Genomic DNA, 22530 nt, shown 5'->3' with positions numbered 1-22530 from the left:
TCCTCAGGTTTATGAGAAAGTCTAGTTTTCTGCCACAGTCTAATGATACGCTTTTAGGCCGAGTGACAGCACCACATGCACCCAGTATAATTGTATTTACTGTTTTCTGCCACGTCTCAGTAGTTACTGGGATCATTTCTCTCATTTATATTTATAGACATTGTGCTATACTATGTAAGAACAGCTAAGGCTGCCCCGGCCTTGATTTTTTTAAAGGAAAAAGTCTTGAAGCTGCCTGCCTGTTAAAATAGGACATCCTGACTTTACTTGTACCAACTCTTCACTTAGAGATGAGACCATATAATTGTTTAACTTTTATATTTTGTTTTCTGATAATAATTTCCATATAGGAAGTATTATTTCTATCAAGAAAATATTTAATAAAGACTTTTAATCTGTTCAACTCTTTATATAATATTAAGAGATAAAGGTTATGTTATTGGAATATGGCATTTATTTGATTGCAGACATAATTTTTCTCTATTTCTTGACATCTTACACCTTAATAAACACCAATTACCAAGTAGCTGAAGACGTACTATGAAGAAATCCCTATGTCATTTGAAACATTTCCATGAAAAAGAGGACGAGCCTGAAAGACACGATGAAGGTGTGCAGGTGACATGTTCACTGAATTTGAAATATATTTCATATCTCCAGTATTTTTTTATAGACACAAAAGCAGTACTATATAAAACATCTATGTTATGAATAGCAAAATGTGACTAAATTTCTGCAGAGATATCTTGCCATAGATTAACATAGTGTCATTCTGGGAAATGCATTAGGGAGAAAAGAAAAGTAAAGTGGTTGTGTCATATACAGTAATACAATTTATCTTCAACATCTATTTTCCTTTGAATTGTGCTTTAACATTTTTTTTTATTTTATTACAATGACATTTTTTAGCTCTTTCCAGGGTTGCAGTCATTTACAGTTAAGATGTAGAACGATAAAAGCCTTGCCAATTCTATTGCATGTCACTTGTTTCTAAACACTGTAGAGTAATGTAATCTTTTCAGTCAACATTCTGACAACAAGATCATTACATACTAAACATACTGGTTGGAGAAAGATCAAATACAATCCAGGGTGTCATTTGTGAAGGGATTACAGGTGTCTTTTATTTGCACATCTGCTGAAAGGAGTTTATATTATCAGCTTTTATAAAAAAAAATATGTATAGACTAGAATAAAAGGACATTTCTTTGGTTTCTCTCTAATACAAGGCTAAAATTGATCTTTTTCTGCTAAATTTAGTTATTTTATAATGATGTGTTAAAACTGTAGGTGCTGACTGTATTGAGAAAATAAAGAGTTCTAAATAGACAATAAAATCTGGTTTAAATATTCCTTCAAGGTTAGTTTTGTTAGATTTTGTGAAGATGAAGACCCCCTGCATGTGTTGTTACTCCTCCAAATAAAAGTCAGGAGTTATGAATGGCAGTGAATTTCATGTAGTTGATCACTTGACGTTAAGGTGTTGAGACTTTTTTATTTCTAAATAGGATAAAAGATGCTGAATGCATTGAGTACTGAGTTTTATGCATAATTTGCCATCAATAATTACTGTACACAGACATTTTTTTTATCCGGTACAGAATGTACTACAATTGAAAAAAGAAAAGCAAATGTTAAGAAACTACATTTCTGAAAAACAAAGAAAGTAAAAATCCCTGAAATATAATCAATAATTTTCATCGAACACTTTCATAAATAAAGAAATAACCTTGCAAATTGATTGACGTTGTTCCAGAAAGAGTGGTAGAGATTCATCATTGTTAAATTTATTCTTAGTAATAAATCCAATTCTGTCTTTAATAGCATGCAGCAGGATTCTGAATTACAAATGCATCTATTTCTGTATTCACAAATGTGTGTTTAAAAATTGATATCTTTGTAAATTTAACTGCTTGAATTACAAAAAGTAATTTACCATAATCTTCTCCCGGATGATCCTGCTTGAGATATGTGGACTTAAAAAATGGTATGGTATGTTACCATAATCTTGTCCTTTACCTATCCATTGATTCTCAAGTGTGCTTTTCTTTATTGGATTGAAGTAAGTTGGGTGGTAAGGCAAACACTGACCCTGGATGGCAGGCTTGTGTGTCTCTGGGCACATTGGCAGAAAAACAAACTTTATGCAACCTAGAGAGCAACATGCAAACATATTACAATTACAATGACTATGACCAAACAAGCTCTTGATCCAGAGGTTGCTAACCACTGCACCACTATGTTATCCTTTTAATATTCACTTAACAGAAAAATGATGTTATTTTAACTTTATATTTTGATTTGATACCATAATTTTATTACTTCAAAACACAATGAGTGAATACAGCTTACAGCTTTGTCCACTATAGAATTACTATACTAGTGGTTCTTGATTTTTTGATGCGTTCAAAGATCTACCTTGATGATGATTTTTGAATGGAAATGGAAAGTTGATGTACCTTTTAGTTGAGTCTTAGTTAAAATCCAGCCCACCATACTAGCATTCTGCCATCTGACTACAAGTAACAATTTGGCACCTCTTTGTATATTCAGCACAGAGATTTTGACTTGTTCAGAACAAAACGGAAACTGGAATTTTAAAATATGGTTTGGCTATTTGAGAGAAACATGTATTATTTTCAGTTTTTTTTCCGCTCCAAAGATATGCATTTTAGACTGATGGACAATTCTAGATTGGCTCTGAGTGAGTGTGCTTGTGGGTACCTGCTTAAGTAGGTCCTGCCATAAAGTGCTGGTTCCAGCGTTGTGCCCAATGCTGACAGGATAGCATCCTGTCATCCTGGACTGGACTAAATAGTCATGAAGATGTTGTGTTATTTTATTTAAGAGAAAGCTCTCAGGTCCAGGATAATTTCAATCTTTGTAAAACAAATGTTGATTTTTATATTGTTTGGCTGATTACTATATGTATGTAGCAGACTGGCAAGCTCAAGTACACATATACACTACTTTTACACGGTCCTAGTGGTGACCTCATTATTTTACATAAACTGTCCATATTTTTATAATGACTGAGATGCTCTGGATTTTCACTGCAGCAATGCTCACAGCTGCAAACCCGATGTCTTGAATGAGCTCCTGAACTTTACTGATTGGTCAGTTGCTGAATCTTCTATGTGACTTGTTTCAATGTCCATTTTACTCGCAGTTGTCATGTATCTTTGCTTAACAGAAATAAATGACTAACTTTCCATGTGTCATGTGGTTCAGCTCTCCCTTAGAGGTAGGATGAGAAGCACATACATCTGAGAACCTCATGAGTAGAGCTGCTGACTCCCCACATCGAGGTTCAGACATCTGATATGGATGCCTCTGGGATGCCTACCTATGGAGGTTTTACGGGTACGACTAGCTGGGAGGAGAACATGGGGAAGACTCGGGGCTTGCTGGAAGTATTATTTCTCCTAGATGGCCTGGGAATCCCTTGGGACACCACTGTATGAGCTGACAAGTGTGGCTGGAGAAAGAGACATATGGCCCTCACTGTTATGACTGTTGCCACTGTTACCCAGCTTTGAATAGGCAGTGGAAAATGAATGAATGAATGAATGAATGAATGAATGAATGCATTTTTGTTAAACAACAATACATATTGTTCTTGCCATGCCCCTTGGGCTTTGTTTATATGTAATTATGATGTACAAATATTTTTTGAACATCTTTTTACTTTGAAAAGCAAGTTACATGAATTTAATGTTGAATAATTTCACCAGCTGATCTTACACTTGTAAACACTTTTCAAAGTAGCAAACGGGGTTAATTTTAAAGGCTGAAGAGGAGGTGAAAATTGGTTTTGTACACTGCTGCGCCTACAGTCACATGACAGTTTCATATGAAACTGTATTTGCTTAATGCAATTTCCTATTAAATCCTCCAAATATACAAATATAGAAAAGTTGAACATTGCTTTGAGTTGTTAAAGAGATGTTCAACACCCCAAATGTTTGCTATTCTAGTCATATTCTGCCGTTAGCAGTATAAATATACATTCAAACCTCATTCAGTACTACTTTTATGCAGGAGGCATTACTTACTGTAAGAATTAACCCTCATAATAGAATGCACTTACAGAATAACATCTGGAACTTCAGAAAACTAAACTAAACAAATTAAATATTCAAAAAACTCTTAAGTATTTCATATATGAAGGTTAGACAATATATAGTTAATAAATTCAGTGGTGCTAATTAAAAAGAAGAAAGACAATCCATATAAAATTCTGGGAAACTTTAGACTGACCTTGCAACCTTTCTTAAGCCCCACACAGCTGGCAGTTCAAGAATTCAATTTAAATACTAATTAAATATATTGCCTTCCCTGTATAAAAACATCACTAATAAAAATTCAGGAGGGTTTCATCCTTAACATGTATGTAATCATGAAGAAATGTATTCAATTACAGTATATTACAGTTCTTAAAGACTTCATTGAAGCATTAATGTATTTCTATTTATGAACAGGTAGAGAGAAATTGACATTATTTCATATGTGTATAATGAACTTTTTTTTTATTTCCACCTGTTCCTGTGTTTGTACAGTTTTTGTGGATTAGAATCTTCTCACCTACTTACTGTATCGTTGCCTTTCCTACTTATCTGCCTCCCATGGTAACCCTTTACATTTCGGCTTTCATTTAGAATTTTTTGCTAGTCAAACAACCTCCAACATGAGGCCATCATCACCTCCTGAAATCTCAGTTCACATGCATCAACACACAAAAAGATTTTTCTTAATATATGAAATGTTTAGAATATCACATGCACAGAAGATGCACAGTCTGATGCTACAACAGCAAATCATAACAACGTTTATTTGTATAGCACATTTTCATACAAAGAACATAGCATAGTGCTATACAAGATGTTAAAGAAAAAGTTAAAAGAAAAAATAAAACAAATAAATATATAAGAATAAGAATGAATAAATGACATACTGAAATAGTAGATAAGAATTATTAAATACAGATCTTACATAACACAGATAAACAAATAATAGAATAAGAAGAGTCCATACTTATAATGCAATATAGAAGTACAGCTGAACATTTTACATCTTTACTTAATATTCTACAATATGTCATTTCTAAATATTTTTTTCCGAAACACAAGAGAATAATAAAAAGTAATACTAGAAATTATCAAACTCAATTAAGAGCTACTATACTGCACTTTCTCCGGAGTCCAAAAGTGGGAATAACACTGGATCATGTTTAACATCCAACAAATCAGCATGACCAGCTTCTTAACAGTCGTAGTAAACACAAAGCTACTGCTCAGGGGCCCCGCTGCATCAATATTCATATCCTAGCATCAGAGAAGGGCAGCGGAGGTCACAGAAACAAATGCTAACAAGGTAAAGCAGTGGGAATCCATAAAGGAAGCAACAGCATCCACTCATCTGTTATGGATGACAAATTTATAATCTTAACCACTCTGTTGCGCATCATCATATTTTTTTATTATCAGCAGTCAGCATTCAAACATTTTATTCTTTATTGCTTTGTAAAGAGCCTTGGGATGGTGCTTGTTGTGAAAGTTAGTAAAGAAAAGAGTGTTATATGGCACATCAGTATTTTTATAAATACAATAAGTTTCTGAGAATGCCTTAAGTGTTCTGTAGATCCAAAACAAAATTATAGTATGAAAGTGAACAAAGAATAGGGATTTGTTTGTACCACACATGGATGTATACACAAGGACTAAAAAAATACAGTATCCTACTAAGGTCTCTCCTCATATTTACAACACTTCTCAATGTCATTGATTCTGCTAGGGGCCAGTTTTAAATAATTCACAAAAGATGTTCTGGGATTAAAGCTCACCCCAGATATCTGTAGCCCACTAAATGTTTAGATTCTGGCAGCTTCTACATTCAATATACTCTAAACAAAACATTTAACAGGACAAGGCAGTCACACAGAGTTCCTTAGTTATATCCCTTCAATATTTGTTTCATAAATTTTAATGCTATAGTCTAAAAAGTATTTAGTACAGGATGGGACAATGACTCTCAGAAATGAATTGAAATCATTTTCCTAGTGATGCACACATATAACAAAGTTAAAATAAATCACAACATATTCCGGGGAGCATTCTGGCGCAGTGGTAGCACTGCTGCCCCATAGTAAGGAGACCATGTTCTGAGTCCTCCCTGCATGGAGATTGCACGCTCTCCCATTATCAGTTTGGGTTTTGCTTCGGGTGCTCTAGTTTCCTCCCGCAATTGAAAGACATGCAGGTTAGGTGAAATGGAGATGTAAAATTAGCCTTAGCATATGTTTGGTGTGTGGATGTGGGTGTGTTTGTATGTTTGCCCTACAATAAACTGGCACCCTGTCCAGGGTTTGGTCCTGCCTTGTACCCTATTGTGGAAGTAAATTTAGACTTAGGGGTCACATAACCATTACATTAAATATTTCGATTTGCTTTCTATATTAAAATATAGAGTTCATCTTAAAGAAATAGCATAAAGGCTTAATAAACGTCATAAACCTGTTCAGGAAACCAGATAAAGGTAAAGTGAACAACAAAGACAAAGATGTAATAAGCAAAGTGTACTGAAAGATGACTAAGAAATCAGCAGATGTCCTGTAAATCAACAAGAATGGACAGTTGTTACATACACAGAAATTTCATGGGTAGTGGTTCAACCCAAAGTATAAGAAGAATAAGGATAGACTTTTACTTTATATAGATCATTTGGCTGTAAACCAATGAACCAATTAGAGTAAATGCATGCATTGATTGACACTGTATGTAAATTTAATAGTTTATAAAATGAACCTGTATCTTTTGTTTCTCTGACCATTCATGCTGTAGAAGAACGCACGCAGTTCGAGCATTAGCTGAAGAGTAATAAATGATGCAATAAACGACTCAGACTCAAACAGTTTTATCAATAGGTTTCTTTCTTTAATTAAAATGTCGATTTCTACCACACTATTCTAGCTGGGTTAGGCTTCAGCCCTTTGCGTGAGCCTTGTCTGGATTGTATGGGTTAGAACATGACATGACAAAATAATGCTTAATAAGGTTCAAAGCTGTATTACAACAGCTTGGTACTGGTGAAAAAAATGAGTAGTGCATGAAAGCAGGTAGAGCCATCAAATAGATGTGTCAATTCTGTTTATGCTTTTTATTCAATTAAGTCTATAATCAAGCCTCTGGTATACCTCATAAAAAAGGTCCCATGAACTTTTTCTTGTGGTCTAAACAGGGAATAGAGACACAGAGAAAGGGAGATATGAATTAACCAGCTCTTAAGATGATGACCACAATAATGTTTTGTCTGGTTAGATCAATAGCATTTCAGTGGGAACTTCCTGCAACCATACAATGGCATGCATTATTCCCACCTTTCAGGTTGTTCTCATGAGCTAGGGTCCATCACCGCCCCCTGCTAGGAGGTCTAGCCTAATGGCTCTGGAGCCAAGCAGGGTCACTCTTGATCAAGTCAAAAGGCTCAGTGTCAAACAGAATAGAGTCCAGGGTGATATGAAAGAAGGAAAGAAAGATTGAAGGAAGAATAGAGTATAATACTTGGAAAATAAGCTATGTATCTTGTCATTCTTTTGAATATGTAGACATGCCAGGAGAGAGCTACCATTTAAAATGTATTGTATTGGTAAAAATTTTTTTTTATTTAATTAGGCTTCTAAGATGACACATATGTGTAAATGTAATAGAAAGTACATTAAGGCTAACCTAGAGCAGCCCCAGAGGACACATTGACACATGGCAGGGATAATGATACGAGTTGCAAGTGCACACATGATATACTGGTCAAGCACTAATGTTATTACTCCTAAGTTAACATGTATGCAAGTATACAATTTTGTATATTGTTGTTGTTAAAAACAGTATAAAAATGTGTATGTGTATATTTTAATATGTATAAATATGATAATGTAGCTTTAGTTTTGGCTTAATCTTAATCTAAGATTAATTTTAGACTTAGAGAAATCCCTGTTTAAACAGCTGGATTCCACTGTTATGTTTAAATCAGAAGAAACAAACATTTTGCACAGCTCCCATATGTTACAAACAACAATGTCCAAGGCTGCATTACATTCTGCTTGTTTGCTCACTTATTCCTTTACCATGAGAGGTTGAGTTACAGCAGATCGGATTGTAAGGGCTGTTCTAAATCATACGAGAATGGAAAGTGTAAATATAAAAAATGAATTTTGCAACTCTAGGATATAGCAGAAAGCCTAATCTAGTTCTGCCTTTTTCCTGATTTTCCATTATCAACATTTCAATTTACTAGTATATTAGGTTTCAAGTCTTCAATAGATATTGCATTATTAGAGGGAAAATATGTTCAGACAGGTGGCAGATTGATTGTATCTGACAAAGTGTGAATGAATATAATTTCTGCAAAAAGTCCCCAGTTCACTGTCTCAGGGGGACTTCACCACTTTTTTATCAAGCTAAAAGCAATTCTCCTTTTCTGAAGGGTTATACCTTTCCCGTAATCTCTGCGGTTTAAAAAGATGCAACATTTCAGTCCCGAACTGTCTTGGAATGTATCCCAAATACAGAAAAAAATACATATAAAAAGATTGCATGTAAAATTGTAAGAATTGTAACATTGATACAAATCATACTGTATAGGGTTGGAGGGCACATACACATGAAAAGTCACTCTGTATTGTTTAGTGCTAAATTGAAGGGTGGATTATTTTCCTTTCCAATACTGCAATGGCAGGGCATGTTTTATTTTCTATTACAGTTAAGGGTCTTAGAAAGTGTTCTAGCTCAAAGCAGCAGAATAACATTGGAAACTGCTTAAGAAGTTCTTGTCTTGATACATTCTAAAAAAAAACCAAAAAACAATAAAAAACTACACATTCTCTAAGTGGAGTTCTGCAACAAGATTGGCATGAACACGCCATATTAAAATGCCACAGAACAATCATACTTTTTGTTGTTGTGAATCAAGTTCATACATTTCTTTAACCTGTTTAATCCAGTTTAGGGTCACGAAAATCAGTGGCTAGCATTGTGTACGAATCTAAAAGCAGTCCAACATGGTTATTGCACTTTGACTCACTGACATACGCACAGACATGTACTCATATCACATTAAGTTGTGCTTGTTGGAAAAAAAAGTCAATACCTGAGCACAAAACAAAAACTATGAAGGGAAACCACAACATTTTCATACTCACTTAACCCAGTTGAAGATGAAAGGGAGCTGAATCCCCGGTTGCACTGGGCACAAGACAAGAAGCTTCCGTAGGCAAACTGCCAGTGCATCGCAAGGGCTAGTCACATAAAAACCCACACGGGAATCATTTTGAATTGACACTAAATTGGGGATGTGGGAGGAAATCCCATGCAGACTCAAGAACAACATGCAAATTGTTGGATCCATGTGGAAGCATATTAACCTCTGTACCACTGTGCCAGTGTACTACCAACGTTTTGATTTTTCTTACTCAGAACAATGGAAAATCTTCCGTAAAATCCACGAAATTCTTAAATTGGCATATTTAATAGAAAAATCAGCGTGCTATACAAAAAGTACTCACATACTACTATACTCAAAATGTACTATGATTGATCAATGTGTAACAAAGGAATAAACATTAAAGTCTGTACATTTTTAGCTCTTTGTTATTTTTCTTTTTCCATTCAATTAATTCTAGTTTGATTTTCGAATATATGTGTTGAAAATAACAAAATCTCCCAAAGTCTCCAGGAAAACTGGTTGAAGGTAACCAAAGTACATTGGTTCTTACTGACAGTAACAATTTCTCTTAAGCATAAAAACAGTAAATGTGAATTTATTGTGAAGTGGCACATTAGAAAAAACAAAACTATCATCTTTTTACACACAACTGAAGATGTAATTGTGATATGAAAAAGCCAGCTTAATGTTGTATGTGATATTAGTAGGAGACCAATTACCCAAATGGAGAAACAGCACAAATAGTGGGAGAAAGGAGGAGGAATTAAGAGAATAGCAAATGAGCCTTGAATCACATTTGTCAAAAAATCAACTAGCCTGAATGCGTATCTTGAACTCATATAATTAAGATAAAACTTAGAAGGCAGGGACTCTGATTTTTTGGAAATAATGTAAAATAGAACAATAGGATAATAGTGTCTTTAAAGGGTACAATGGTTAATTGAAAGAAAATTAGGTTTAGAAAGTAAAAAACATAATTGAAGTGTCAGAAAGAAGATGGTGATATACTTCAGAATGAAGGGCAACTGAAAAAAGAGAATTAGCCAGAATTCTGAAGCGGTAAATAATCAACTGCAACATGTAAACGATGGTTAAATAAAATACAGTTAAACACAACAGAGCATTAGATCAGTGGTTAAAAATGAAGATGAATCTGCGAAAAACAAAAATCTGGTGATATGCACTGCAATGAGTATAAAAGCAAGTTTAAAAAAAATCACAGACTACTTTTAATAGTTTAGCAGTAAAGACAAAGGGAGTTCAAGAAAGCCAGGATTCATAACTGTAAAACTGCCCAAATAAATGTGTCCCTTCAAATTCCAAACCGGCTTTTTGTAGGATCTGCTTGTGGGGAACTAAAATTTATGCTATCAACAACAAGAACAAAATAACAGTCAACACTGGACGAGGAGCCAGTGCAGTGCCTGAAGCTCACACCTATATATTTTCAAATAAGTTTAATTTGGAGTCAATGGTTACTCTATAGTGCAAATCTTTGAACTGGTTAAAGAATCTGGACAATAGGGAAGGAAAGAACATACATACTGAAACCCCGAAGGCACTGTATAGGGGAACTAAATGAAATTCATGCTCTGTGTTGTTGCAATGGTACTTATTGGAATGACGTTTCAACATGTTGATTCTGAACCAAATGCAAAGACCACTTGTTAGCTTCTTGTCTAACACAGACTCAAAATTGTTCAAAGTTCTGTTGCTAAATTACACAACCATAAATTAAAAACCTGGAATGCATCCTGTTATTGCTACCCCCATACAAATCAGCCAAGGTATCTGATAGGTTGCAATGCTGTCGTTCACGCTAAAGACCAACTATGCCACTCTGCCAGAATGCTCATGTAGTTTGTTTGATCCTCTGTTGCAGATCTTTGGTCCTAGGTTTATCCTTGAGACTTCATCGGTGTTCAAGTTTATATTGTTCCTTAAATTCACTTTTTCTGTAGTTCTGTTTAGGCCTGAAATTCCTGCATTTTAATTTTTAAGTCTGACAGTTTTGTACTTAACTGTACAAACTACAAAAAATAGTGCTTTGTATCAATCAGCACTTCTAAAAGGATTTAGTTTCTTCATTTACTGTGTATGGCTTGGCACAATAGTACACTTTAGAGCATTACTGGCCCCTAGCTCTACAGGACTGGGTTAATTTTTAGCCCAGGCAGCTGCCTGTATGGGATTCATATGCTCTCTTTATTTATAGAGAAACATAAATGTTTAGGTGAATTAAATTCTCAGAATTTGTTGTGTGTGAGATAATCTGCCATGCAGTGGCTCTTTATGCACTGAGAGGCACCAGCTCAGTAAAACTTTGGATGAATACTGTATGTGGGTTATGAAATGGATGGATGGATTATCCTGCATTTGGATTACTTAAAAATCTATATTTCTAACACGTGCTACTTTCTGTTGTATTTGTGCATTAATAATGCTGTTTTTGATATATATTTATTCTAATACGTACCATAATGCATATAGCAGCTGCCTTTGGAAGGGTCCAACTGAATTGCTTTCAAAAAGTACCTTTCTGCTTCAAGCTTTTGTCCCTTTAAAAGAAACGAGAAAAGCAAAGAGAAAAAATGTTTAACTCCTGTTCCACAAGCAAAAATTAGTTGACAGCATAATAGAAAACATAAGTTAACAGTGATTTTCTTCCTTTATTTTTACAGTTGGCAGATTTAACAGGCATAGGCATTGGTACGGTGACGGTGTCAATTCACAGAGAACTGCCATGGGAAATAAGCCACCTGTTATGGAAGAGATGATGCCAAAGAGCAGCCCTCTGTTAGGTCTTCTCAATACATAAACAAATCCAAAAAACGCATGGAAAAATGGTGGAGTATAGAATTGAGAATAGACTGCAATGTGGCACTGTGGGGCTAAGCACACCACTGGATATTCAATGTGGTGTTCTGTGATTAATGCAGCAAGACTAAACAGACAGATGGCAAGAAATTCTTTCAATGATTTAATAAATGAAATAATTGAATGCAGGCTGAAAAAAATCAGTATACAGTGATTTTTTTCATAAATTTGAATTAATCCTGTATTTCTATTATTGAAAGTATGCTGTCATGGCATACTACATGGGTTAAGTAAAATGTACATTTTTAAATGTTCTTTTAGCTCTCTAATTGCATTTTTTTCTGCCTCATTTTGGGTAAGATTACACTCCACATTTTATAGATAGACTATCAATGTGTACGTTTAACTTAAAAACTACTGAAAGTATAAGATACTCAAACCCAATGAATGCAATTCACGGTCACGAGGGGCTAGAACAGCGTAGGGTACATGGCAGGACACCAGTCCATCTTATGAACTAAGCACACTTAGGACCAATCTGGAAGCACCAATTAACCTAAAACGCATGTCTCTTTGGGTAGAGGAGGCAAAGTGGTGTACTGGATGGAGACGGGGAATGAACAAACAGTAAAGGTAGGTTATGGGATTTAAGTCTAGGATGCTGAATCTGTAAGAAGGCAGCGCTAACAACTGTGTCACTCCAGCTAAAAGACCATTGTAAAATCTGGTGATTATATTCAGCATTTTTTTGAGCAAAACAGAGTCATCCGAAGGTAGAATATTAGATGACATCAGGATATTGCAATTGGTGAGCTGCTAAGCCAAAGTACTTTAATGATTCTCCAAGTTATTATCAGGGCATGAAAAGTTCAGACGGCCATATCTTAAGAAATACAGCTGGATAGCTAAGAGAAACATTATGTTTTAAATGCTTATTGGCAACACCGGGTATAGCTGCTGCAGTTAATAAAAATGACTACATGAACCCTTGATTTGTTAACATTCTTGCATAATTTATCTAGGATTTAGCATCACTATTTATATATAAGTACTTTATCAAAAAAGAAATAACCTCATTTCAAATGAGAATATACTTTGCTTTCACGTGAATTCTTTTCTTTCTAAAAATCTCTGCAACACTTTAGAATTGAAGTCTTTTTTGTATTTTTAAACTGTAGTATATACTGTACTGAATATTGTAATAACTTAGCAGTGACCTGCCAAACAGATTACTACTATACACAGACACAATAACCTGAATAATACTTTAGGTAAGACATTATTCAAAGCACGGCATAAGAATCAGAAATGTATACTTCCTCATACCACTACTTGAATTCTTCAGTAAGTAATGATAATAACATCCAGTTACACGGTAGTTTGGCAATTAACTACTGTAATAAGAGACAATGCAAAATGTTTTAGGTATGAATTAGTCATGCTGTCAATTTCCTATATAAAGGAGCACCAATGATACTACGTACAGTATATCATATACTGTCTGTTCCTTGATTATCAAAAATTTAATTATTTAATATGAGAGGCCCTGGAAAGTCAATAGAAGACCTCCATAAGAGTACAATTAAAGGATCTTGCGCACTCTGTGTCTCCCAGTCCTGTTTAAATCTAGAAACTTAGAAAGGGACCGACTAACAGATTTTTCTAGGTTTAAAGAAGCTGACTTTTTTTAAAACTGTATTTATTTTTGAAAGAGCACCCTGGTTGTGAGGTGGCTATTTGACATAGCTCATCAAATAAGATAAAAGGCAACATAATTTTTGTTGAATGAGCATTATGTATCTTCCATTTGAAAAACAGAGAATTTTTGAATTTCTACTACATCGGTCTTCAAAACATAAGGGAAACATGTGTCTTACAGGTAAGCCCTAAGAGTTAAGCAATATAACAGATGTGCATTCAAAAATGAAACAGCGCATTACTTTGACCGTCTCATTATTTAAGAACTGATAAAGCTCTGCAAACTGCCCTTGTACTAAAACAAAAAACATGGGAAAAGAAGTAAATGTGTTACTATTATCTGCAATAGACTGGTACACTGTCCATTTTAGGTTCCTGACATGTGCCTGATGCCACCAGGACAGGCTCTGGCCCTCCACGGCCCAGAACTGGACTAAGCAGATTTGAGAATGTTACTGTATTACTGGTTTAGTTCTGTTTTTAAGTGCCAGTTAACATTTCCTGAAAACAAATTTTACATCCCTGGAGTTTTCTAAAAGCCCTAAATTTCCTGAACCAGTGCCTCCAAAAGAATGGCACAAGAGCTTGGAAAAGCTTAATGAAAAGGAAACCTAGACATCTTTTGTTGTTCATTGATTAGTATATTTTATAATGGGGAAAGCAAAGCTATTGTAGGTAATTTCCAAGAATCACCCTCTGTCTTTGTTTAAAATGTTATTTTAACTAATTGGCTGTTTTCTGCTTCATGCTGTGTTACTAGGGAAATTGAACTGTTTGGCAGCTGCTAAAGCTTTTTTGATGTGACGTCCTGACAAACTGCATCGGACCCTCAAAGTGGGTGTAAAAATTCTCTTCTGCTCCCATGAGCTTAGCTGCAAAAGAATAGAGGAACAAATCCAAACTGGTGATGGGCCACCAGTGGCGTGCAGGGGGCCTTTTTTTTGTTAAATTGTGAATGACTGAAAGCAAGACAAAATGTGTTTGAATTCACTGTTCAAAAGAAATTATTACTATCTAGGGGCCACACTGTAAATTCAAAGCAGGGGAATCATTTATTCTATAAACTAGGTTTATGATTCATACAGTGAATTATTAATGTTTCTTGACATATGGATTGTAATACCATAACATATTATTATACTGTATTGTAATATATTATTTCCAGTTTTTAAAGCTTTAATGTATGTTTACAGTATGTAACATTTTGCATAGTTGTCACTGCGTTAAAAATGTATTTGCTTTTGGAATGGATATTTGTAATGCAAAAATTACACAATATAATTTTAAGCAAATGATTTGAAAGGTAGCCACACAAAGATTGAACTGTACGCTAAGTTCCACAGCTGAATATTTTAAGTAAATGTTAGAAAACAAGCATTAAAAGAGGACACCATAAAAATGTGTAAAATTATGAAGAAGTAAGTTAGGAGATTCCCAGCTTTTACTTTTAATTATCGTCTTTGACAAACACATAATGGCATAGATGGAAGTTAGCAACGTAAGCACTAAACAAAATGTTAGAACACAGTTACACACTAGGACTTTTATATTTAAAGAGGCAAATACTTAACGGTGTGGTGCAAAACAACATTTTAGAGCAGTAATCTTTCAGAGAAAAATGCACTCGAGCAAAAATTAACATTTACATCAGGTGAATGGTAGATACAGCATGCTATTGTATTAAAGAAGATCACACTTGGACCAAAAGAAAATGTATTAAAATATAACACTGGTAAGACTTCTTTGGGTCTTCATAAGACTTATAAAACATCAGTAGAGGTTATTCATCTCTGTGCAGTGTGGTGTATTGACATGATGGTAAAATCTCTTGTTAATACAAAGGATTCACAGGTCTAATACTAAATTCTGTATGCAACATCAAGGGAATTGTGTCTCAGTTAAGCCACCTCAGACCACTCCTAAGTGATGTTTTGTTAGTTGTTCACCTTGCAGAAATGAATAGACATGTTATGAAGACCCAAAGAAATACATGTTAAGGTCTTGTTACATACAGTTATAAATGCAGTGACATAACTAAATGTTACCATAATATCTAGACACAAATTACACCCCACCTTATAATATAAATTGACACTTCTTTACTGCTCAAGGCCAGTCTTCAGTGAAGAACTCTATAGGCAAATAGAACTAAACCTAGACTGTGAAAGGTGGTTAGTCATATGGTTCTTTTGTCCATTATATGTTTCTACATACAAATCTCACAAAATACCCAAAAGACAAAGTGTGAATGCATGTTTTTGTTTCTTAGCTTACTATAATTTTTTTTTGCAGCTTTACAGGTATCATTTAAGTTGACATGCAGTACTGATATATTCTTACAAGCAAGAAGGCTGGCAGTGAAGCAGATGACTTTAAGCCACAAGGTTGTTGATTCAATTTCACACTTGCAATGTAATCCTGAGTTAATCCTTAACATACCCGAGTGCTAGTTGTTGTATCAGACAATGGGACTTTTTAATTGTCAAGTGACTTGATTTTTGTTTTGCTTCGAGAGAAGCCAAGTTAACCACAAAGACAAATTTTAAAAGAAGCAATACATTTTCATAGCATAATTCTGCAAGTCAGAGGGACCCAGGTGGGGCAGTGGGCACCTACGTTTCCTTCCACGTTCCGAAGACGTGTGTGTTAGGTAAACTAACAATTCAAAATTGGCCATATGTGGGTGTATGTGTGAGTGGACCCTTGGGAAAGATCGGCATGCCATCCAGAATTGGTTCCCTGAATTAGAGTAAGTGAGTTTGAGACTTTTATGTTATGTAAATTTGCCAACTGGGAATACATGTCATTTTAAAATCCAAAGTGACTGATAGTTTATGGAATTGTATTTGAGAAAATGTCAAGAGCAGTGTTCAGCTTTGGCAAAAACAGTAATAATTTCAGTTGAAGCTATAGTAAGTTTTCTAAAAATAAATATAAAATGCAGCGTACTGTAAGTGCTAGAAGTTTTCCATATGTGAGATGGGCAGGGATGTGGTCTGGCTTGGCTCGGAGGGATTCCAGGTACCAGGTCTCTGCTTCACTCACTTTATTCAGTCTCATGTAGGCTTCCCCTGTAAAGGATGTTAAAAGCAAGAATTAAATACGTTTTTAGATAGGAAATAAAATTGCACTTATACAATATGCAATTTAACAGAATTATGAAAACAATTTTGATAAACACTGATTTTCAGATGATTTCAAATATTTATATGATATACTCTGAAATTTAATATTGTGAAATGATGAAGTAACATGAAAGAGTCTCACACGGTATATGGAAATATTTTTTAGTTAATATTATTTTAACTTAAGATAATTACATACCATTTCCATCTCATATAAGTGCCCTGTCAAAAACAAAATTTTAGGCATAATTTGAGAGATTTTTTTTCTCATAATTGATGCAAGCACAACATACTAAGATATAATGAAGGTGTGTGCTGTCATGCCATATGCACCCATAATGCAAATGACAAAGTGCTCTCGACAAGTTCTAATTAGCAATTCTAACAGGCCCTAAATGCCTAATTACTACTCATACATGTACAATTTCCTTAACTGCTTCCCTCATTTCTATCCAAACAAGTTCACTGGGTATGCACTAAGCTATGTTTTGCAGCCAGCTTTGTATCCAAATAAATTCAAATGCTTTGCAGTAGCACAATGAACTGTGTGATGTCTTTCATTTCATTTTCTACATAATTGTGTTGTAACCATTAGACTGTTATAGGCATAATAGCTCTCCATGCTAGAGGAGAAAGAAAAGGAAAAAAAAGAAAATACAGTACAGGGTTGTGTGCGGGAATGTGAATGGCCTGAGTAATAATAAAGTAACAACAACAACTTTTACTTATATAGCACATTTTCATACAAATAATGTAGCTCAAAGTGCTTTACATGATGAAGAAAGAGAAAAAAAAAGACAAAGTAAGAATTAAAATAAGAGAACACTAATTAACATAGAATAAAAGTTTAAAAAGTACATTTTAAAAAGTACCATGGAAAGTTAAAAATGTCAAACCTAAACTAAAAACAATTTTTCAATACAGTCCACCACAAGTAAATAGGCAAACCAGATGACACCATGGTTTACCCCTTGAAAAATAAACACTGGTTATCCTAGAATATGTTTCTTTTCAAACATTCTTTAAATTGTTTCTTTGTGCTCCAGTGTTTCCAAAATTTTTACTTCTGCAGTATTTCTGTTTATATTTTTGCGGTTTCACTCTTTTTCCTTTCGCAGACTGAAGAGCTCTACACACTCGATAACTATATAGGTTGCATTTCAACAGTAAAGTGGCTGCTTTTCATTTTGCAGTGCACTTCTGAGGTGAGCATAAAGCTTAACCACTGTGCCATATGGGTTATATTCTTAGAGTACGTGACTGGACATATAACTAAATACCTGTAAAGCTGAAAAAATGTACGACGTGTTCAGTTTGAGATACTCTGACACAATAATATGCTTTAAGATTAATAATAGGCAAATGTGTTTTAGTGAAGTAGAGATGAATTCTGTTCATTACATTCTTGTTATTGAAAGTAATAACAATAAACATTTAGTTCACTGTTTCAATCAATCTCTCCTACTAAACTGATTCCTTGCATAAAATTGTAAAGACTTTGATTTAATGTTGCTGTTGCTACTTTTTTCATCCTAACTATGTAGCGGATCATTTTAGGCTATCAACATGATGTAAGGACACTGTTTTGTTCTAAAAACCTTAGAAATACTTATTGTGCCATATTTTTGTATAGCAGCTTATAGTCCTTCACAAAACTGTATTAACAACATCAAATAAAAAATCTGAAAAAATCAGCAGTGTTGTATGAAGTTAATTATTGTGAGAATGCGATTTTGGTGGAGATGGAACAGTTGCTATGTAAGAAGATTAGAACATTAGAACAGGCCATTCAGCCCAACAAAGTTCGCCTGTCCTACCCACTTAATTCTTCTAAAAATCATCAAGTCGAGTTTTGAAAGTCCCTAAAGTCTTACTGTCTACCACACTACTTGGTAGCTTATTCCAAGTGTCTATGGTTCTCTATATAAAGAAAAACTTCCTAATGTTTGTGTGAAATTTACCCTTAACAAGTTTCCAACTGTGTCCCCATGTTCTTGATGAACTCATTTTAAAATAACAGTCTCGATCCACTGTACTAATTCCCTTCATAATTTTAAACACTTCAATCACGTCACCTCTTAATCTTCTTTTGCTTAAACTGTATAGGCTCAGCTCTTTTAAACATTCCTCATAATTTAACCCCTGTAGCCCTGGAATCAGCCTAGTTGGTCTTCTCTGGATCTTTTCTAGTGCTGCTATATTCTTTTTGTAGCCTGGAGACCAAAACTGCACACAGTACTCCAGATGAGGCCTCACCAGTGCATTATAAAGATTGAGCATAACCTCCTTGGACTTGTACTCCACACATTGTTCTATATAACCTAACATTCTGTTAGCCTTCTTAATGGCTTCTCCACTATGACTCCTAAATCATTCTCTTAAGGTGTGCTCTCGATTTTCAGACTGCCCATTGTGTATTCAAACTTAACATTTTTACTTCCTAAAAGAGAATACATTATAAGAGATAATAATATTTCAAATACTGTATGTTATACATATGAATGAATTACAATTATGGTAAATCTAATTGTACTGTAATAGTAAAGTAAAAACACTAGAAATGAAATTTAATTGCAAATTATGCAGTACATGTGTCACTGATTGCATAAAATCATTTCCTTTTCTTGTAAAAATATTTTCCAACTCTCCAACTGCCTAATTAAATTCTAAAATGACACTGTGTTACTCTAAGTGTGTGTGTGTGTGTGTGTGTGAGAGACGAGGTTCTGCTCTGAGTTGATTCCTTTGACAATATCGTGTCATGATGCAATCACCTGTTGAAAAGGAAACTTTAGAAAGTAGTTTGCTTTGGGAAGTACTGTGAAAATAATAAGCAGATGAATTAGCCAATGTATATTTCACAATGTGAGGCACCATTTAATCTAATTCAGGGTTACAAGGAACCAGGACCTATCCCAGCAGATTGTGCTGCATAATGCTGTGTTGGATAAGAATTTCATTGAAAAAAGTTAGGGAGAGCAAGTAGGGATGGATTCCTTTCAACAAAATTCTCTTGTATTTTTAAAGGAGATTCAAGAGAGTATTCCGACAGAATGAATTAGTGAAATCAATGGGCACGGTAAAATGTCAGCCATTAAACGGGCAAAAGGCAACCTAACCAGGAAGTGCAAAAAAGCTGACCGTCTTAAGTATGAAAAGATGTAAACAGCACACCCTAAACAAACTGTAAGCTGATATTATATAATGTGGCAGCAAGGGCTGTCTTAACACATGGGCATGCTGGGCAGTTGCCCGGGGCCCCATGCTAGTCTATGTACATTGTGACTTGCTGAGTGGTTGTGTAGGTAGTGGCCCCAGTGCATTGCTTTGCCCGAGGGCTTATAATGCTGTTAAGACAGCCCTGGTGGCAGCCGTGACATAACATGCTGTAACATGCACATGCCCACATGTCTACACGTGCCCTTGCAATATTCAGCGTCTGAACAGTGGGAACTCAAAATGGTGCCAATAACATCACCAAAAAAGATGGTAACAAATTAACCACAACAAAAAACTGAAGAAGTCAAATGCAAAATTACTGAATTCTATTAAACACTAACTCCCTGAGTAGTTTCTTGTCTTCTTAGAGAATCAAGGAATATTGACAACAAAAGCACAAGCTCATACATTTGTGTAGGAAAACTGGATGCAGCCAGTTGGCTGCTCTTTCTATCTTGGATAGATCTGAGGAGAAAAGTACATTCATTTAATTTAGTGGACACATATAAAAACTGGCACTTGGAAGTATTATTAGATGTAAGGTTTTGTGCCCTGTGATGACATGTCGGCAGCTTTTGAAGAGCTTTAACATGATGTATTATACAAAAAATGTAAATCTGTGCATGCTGAGATCAAGAATAGTGTACATGCAAAAGGAAATGGTAAATGTATTTTATATTGATGTCTTAAAGTCTTAAACTGAACGTCATTTTGTATGAATTTCTATGTGAACTGTTTGTAATCAGTGAGTAAACCTATTTGGGAATTTCAACCTGTCTGAAAAGTCGATGCTGGCTCTGGATGCATGCCACTCTGCATTAATCCTGTTTGACAATTTTGTTGAATTTTGAGTAGCAGAGTGTTTTATGAGCATTTTTATGATTAAGGAGGTGTCGCTATGTGCCCAATTAATAAATAATAATCATTAATGCATGTGTTATTTGTTAAATAAAACAGGTTTTGGTCCGAGAAATATATACAAACACATTATACCAATATCTACCAAAACCAAGATGTTTAATCTAGACCTGTAGCAGTTAACAGCAACACAAGGCCAGGACACAATTTGACTTGATGTGAAGGACTGCACAAAATGTGGTGCAATAAACCCCTTTAATTTTTTTTTTGTTCTTTATTTCGCCTTATACAATTTCTTGTATTAGGAATTTGTTAGTTTTCGCATACCCCTTGGGGTCAGAGCGCAGGGTCAGCCATTGTATAGCGCCCCTGGAGCAATTACAGGTTAAGGGCCTTGCTCAAGGGCCCAGCAGAGTAGGATCTCTTTTGGCAGTGATAGGGATTCGAACCGGCAACCTTCTGGATACCAGCGCAGATCCTTAGTCTCAGAGCCACCACTCTGCTTTTGTGGTTCCTTTTAATTTGGGATATATGTATAGTGTTTCTTTTTGTGTTATATGTTTTGGTGTGATACATTTATATTTCAATTATATTATTTTATAAAAAATAAAATCTTTTCAGTAAATAAAAAGAACACCATGGAGGTTGGGGTGGTAGTAGTGGTTTATGTTAGCAGCTGCATGGATTTGTCACTTTGCACTTTTGTTGGCATACATTTGTCAGTGCACTTGTCCCTTGAGAACTTTGTACCATCAACGTTTTCTCATCTGCACTCCTCTCCTAAGGAATTATTGAAGAAAAAAATGGAGGGTAGGAAGGATTCAAAAACCACCACATGTGACCAGGAATTGATAACTCAAAAAGCAAAGCTTATTTTCATTGAGAGTTGTAACTTTGGAAAGAAAACGTGGCCTGATCTTGAGTAATGTGACAGCCATAACATTACACACTGTGACGTGCATGTGCGCATATGATCTAGCGACACATGACATCTCAGCAATGTCAACTCAAAATGGCGCAGATGATGTCACTGAAAAACAAAACTAAATATAAACAAAAAAAAAAAAAAAGAAAAATTGCTCAAATCTTAATATTGTGCAAGATAAGAATCTGATCTGGAAGAAGCAATAGCTAATAAAAAGTCCTACAAACACAGACATCCACACTACAAATGAGAATCGGCAGTTAACTCAACAAGCATGTCTTTGAGAATGTGAGAGAAAAACCGGACAATTCAGTAATACACCAGTAGTTATGTCATTGTTCAGTTTAGTAGGATAGGCTTTGTCTTCTCACAGAAAAAAGAATTTACTTTTGGAATACAAATCAGAAAGAAAACAAAAAAGAAATGAGTTCACTTCCATCACCCAGCCCAAAGTTCTCACATTTTACAAAAACAACATACATGTGCATAATTCTAAGAAGTCATCTCTCAAACACATAAAATAAGCTGAGCAATTTGGAGAGGATAAATTATATTTTCATAATGACTGCTTTAAGTGTTGCAACCACAGGAGAAAATATAACAATGTTCTGTTACCAACATTATTTTACACTTGAGGAAAAGCCTTGAAAAAATGTGTTTTTAACTTTTTTC

General features: G+C 34.8%; 1 protein-coding gene across 1 annotated transcript in view; it reads right to left on the bottom strand.

The window, feature by feature from the left end:
- tmtc2a (transmembrane O-mannosyltransferase targeting cadherins 2a) overlaps positions 1–22530 on the bottom strand; it is a 518416-nt gene that overhangs the window by 87666 nt on the left and 408220 nt on the right. Inside the window, exons 8-9 of the mRNA XM_028817226.2 lie at positions 16681–16802; positions 11693–11774 (exon numbers count right to left, since the gene is read on the bottom strand). Coding sequence (XP_028673059.1) covers positions 11693–11774; positions 16681–16802 — 204 coding nt within the window. The remainder of the gene's footprint in view (positions 1–11692; positions 11775–16680; positions 16803–22530) is intronic.

This window comes from Erpetoichthys calabaricus, chromosome 1, assembly GCF_900747795.2.
Source record: "Erpetoichthys calabaricus chromosome 1, fErpCal1.3, whole genome shotgun sequence".
Classification (NCBI taxonomy): Eukaryota; Metazoa; Chordata; class Cladistia; order Polypteriformes; family Polypteridae; genus Erpetoichthys; species Erpetoichthys calabaricus.
Note: the sequence above shows the minus strand (reverse complement) of the source record. Positions and strands in the feature narration are given on the sequence as shown.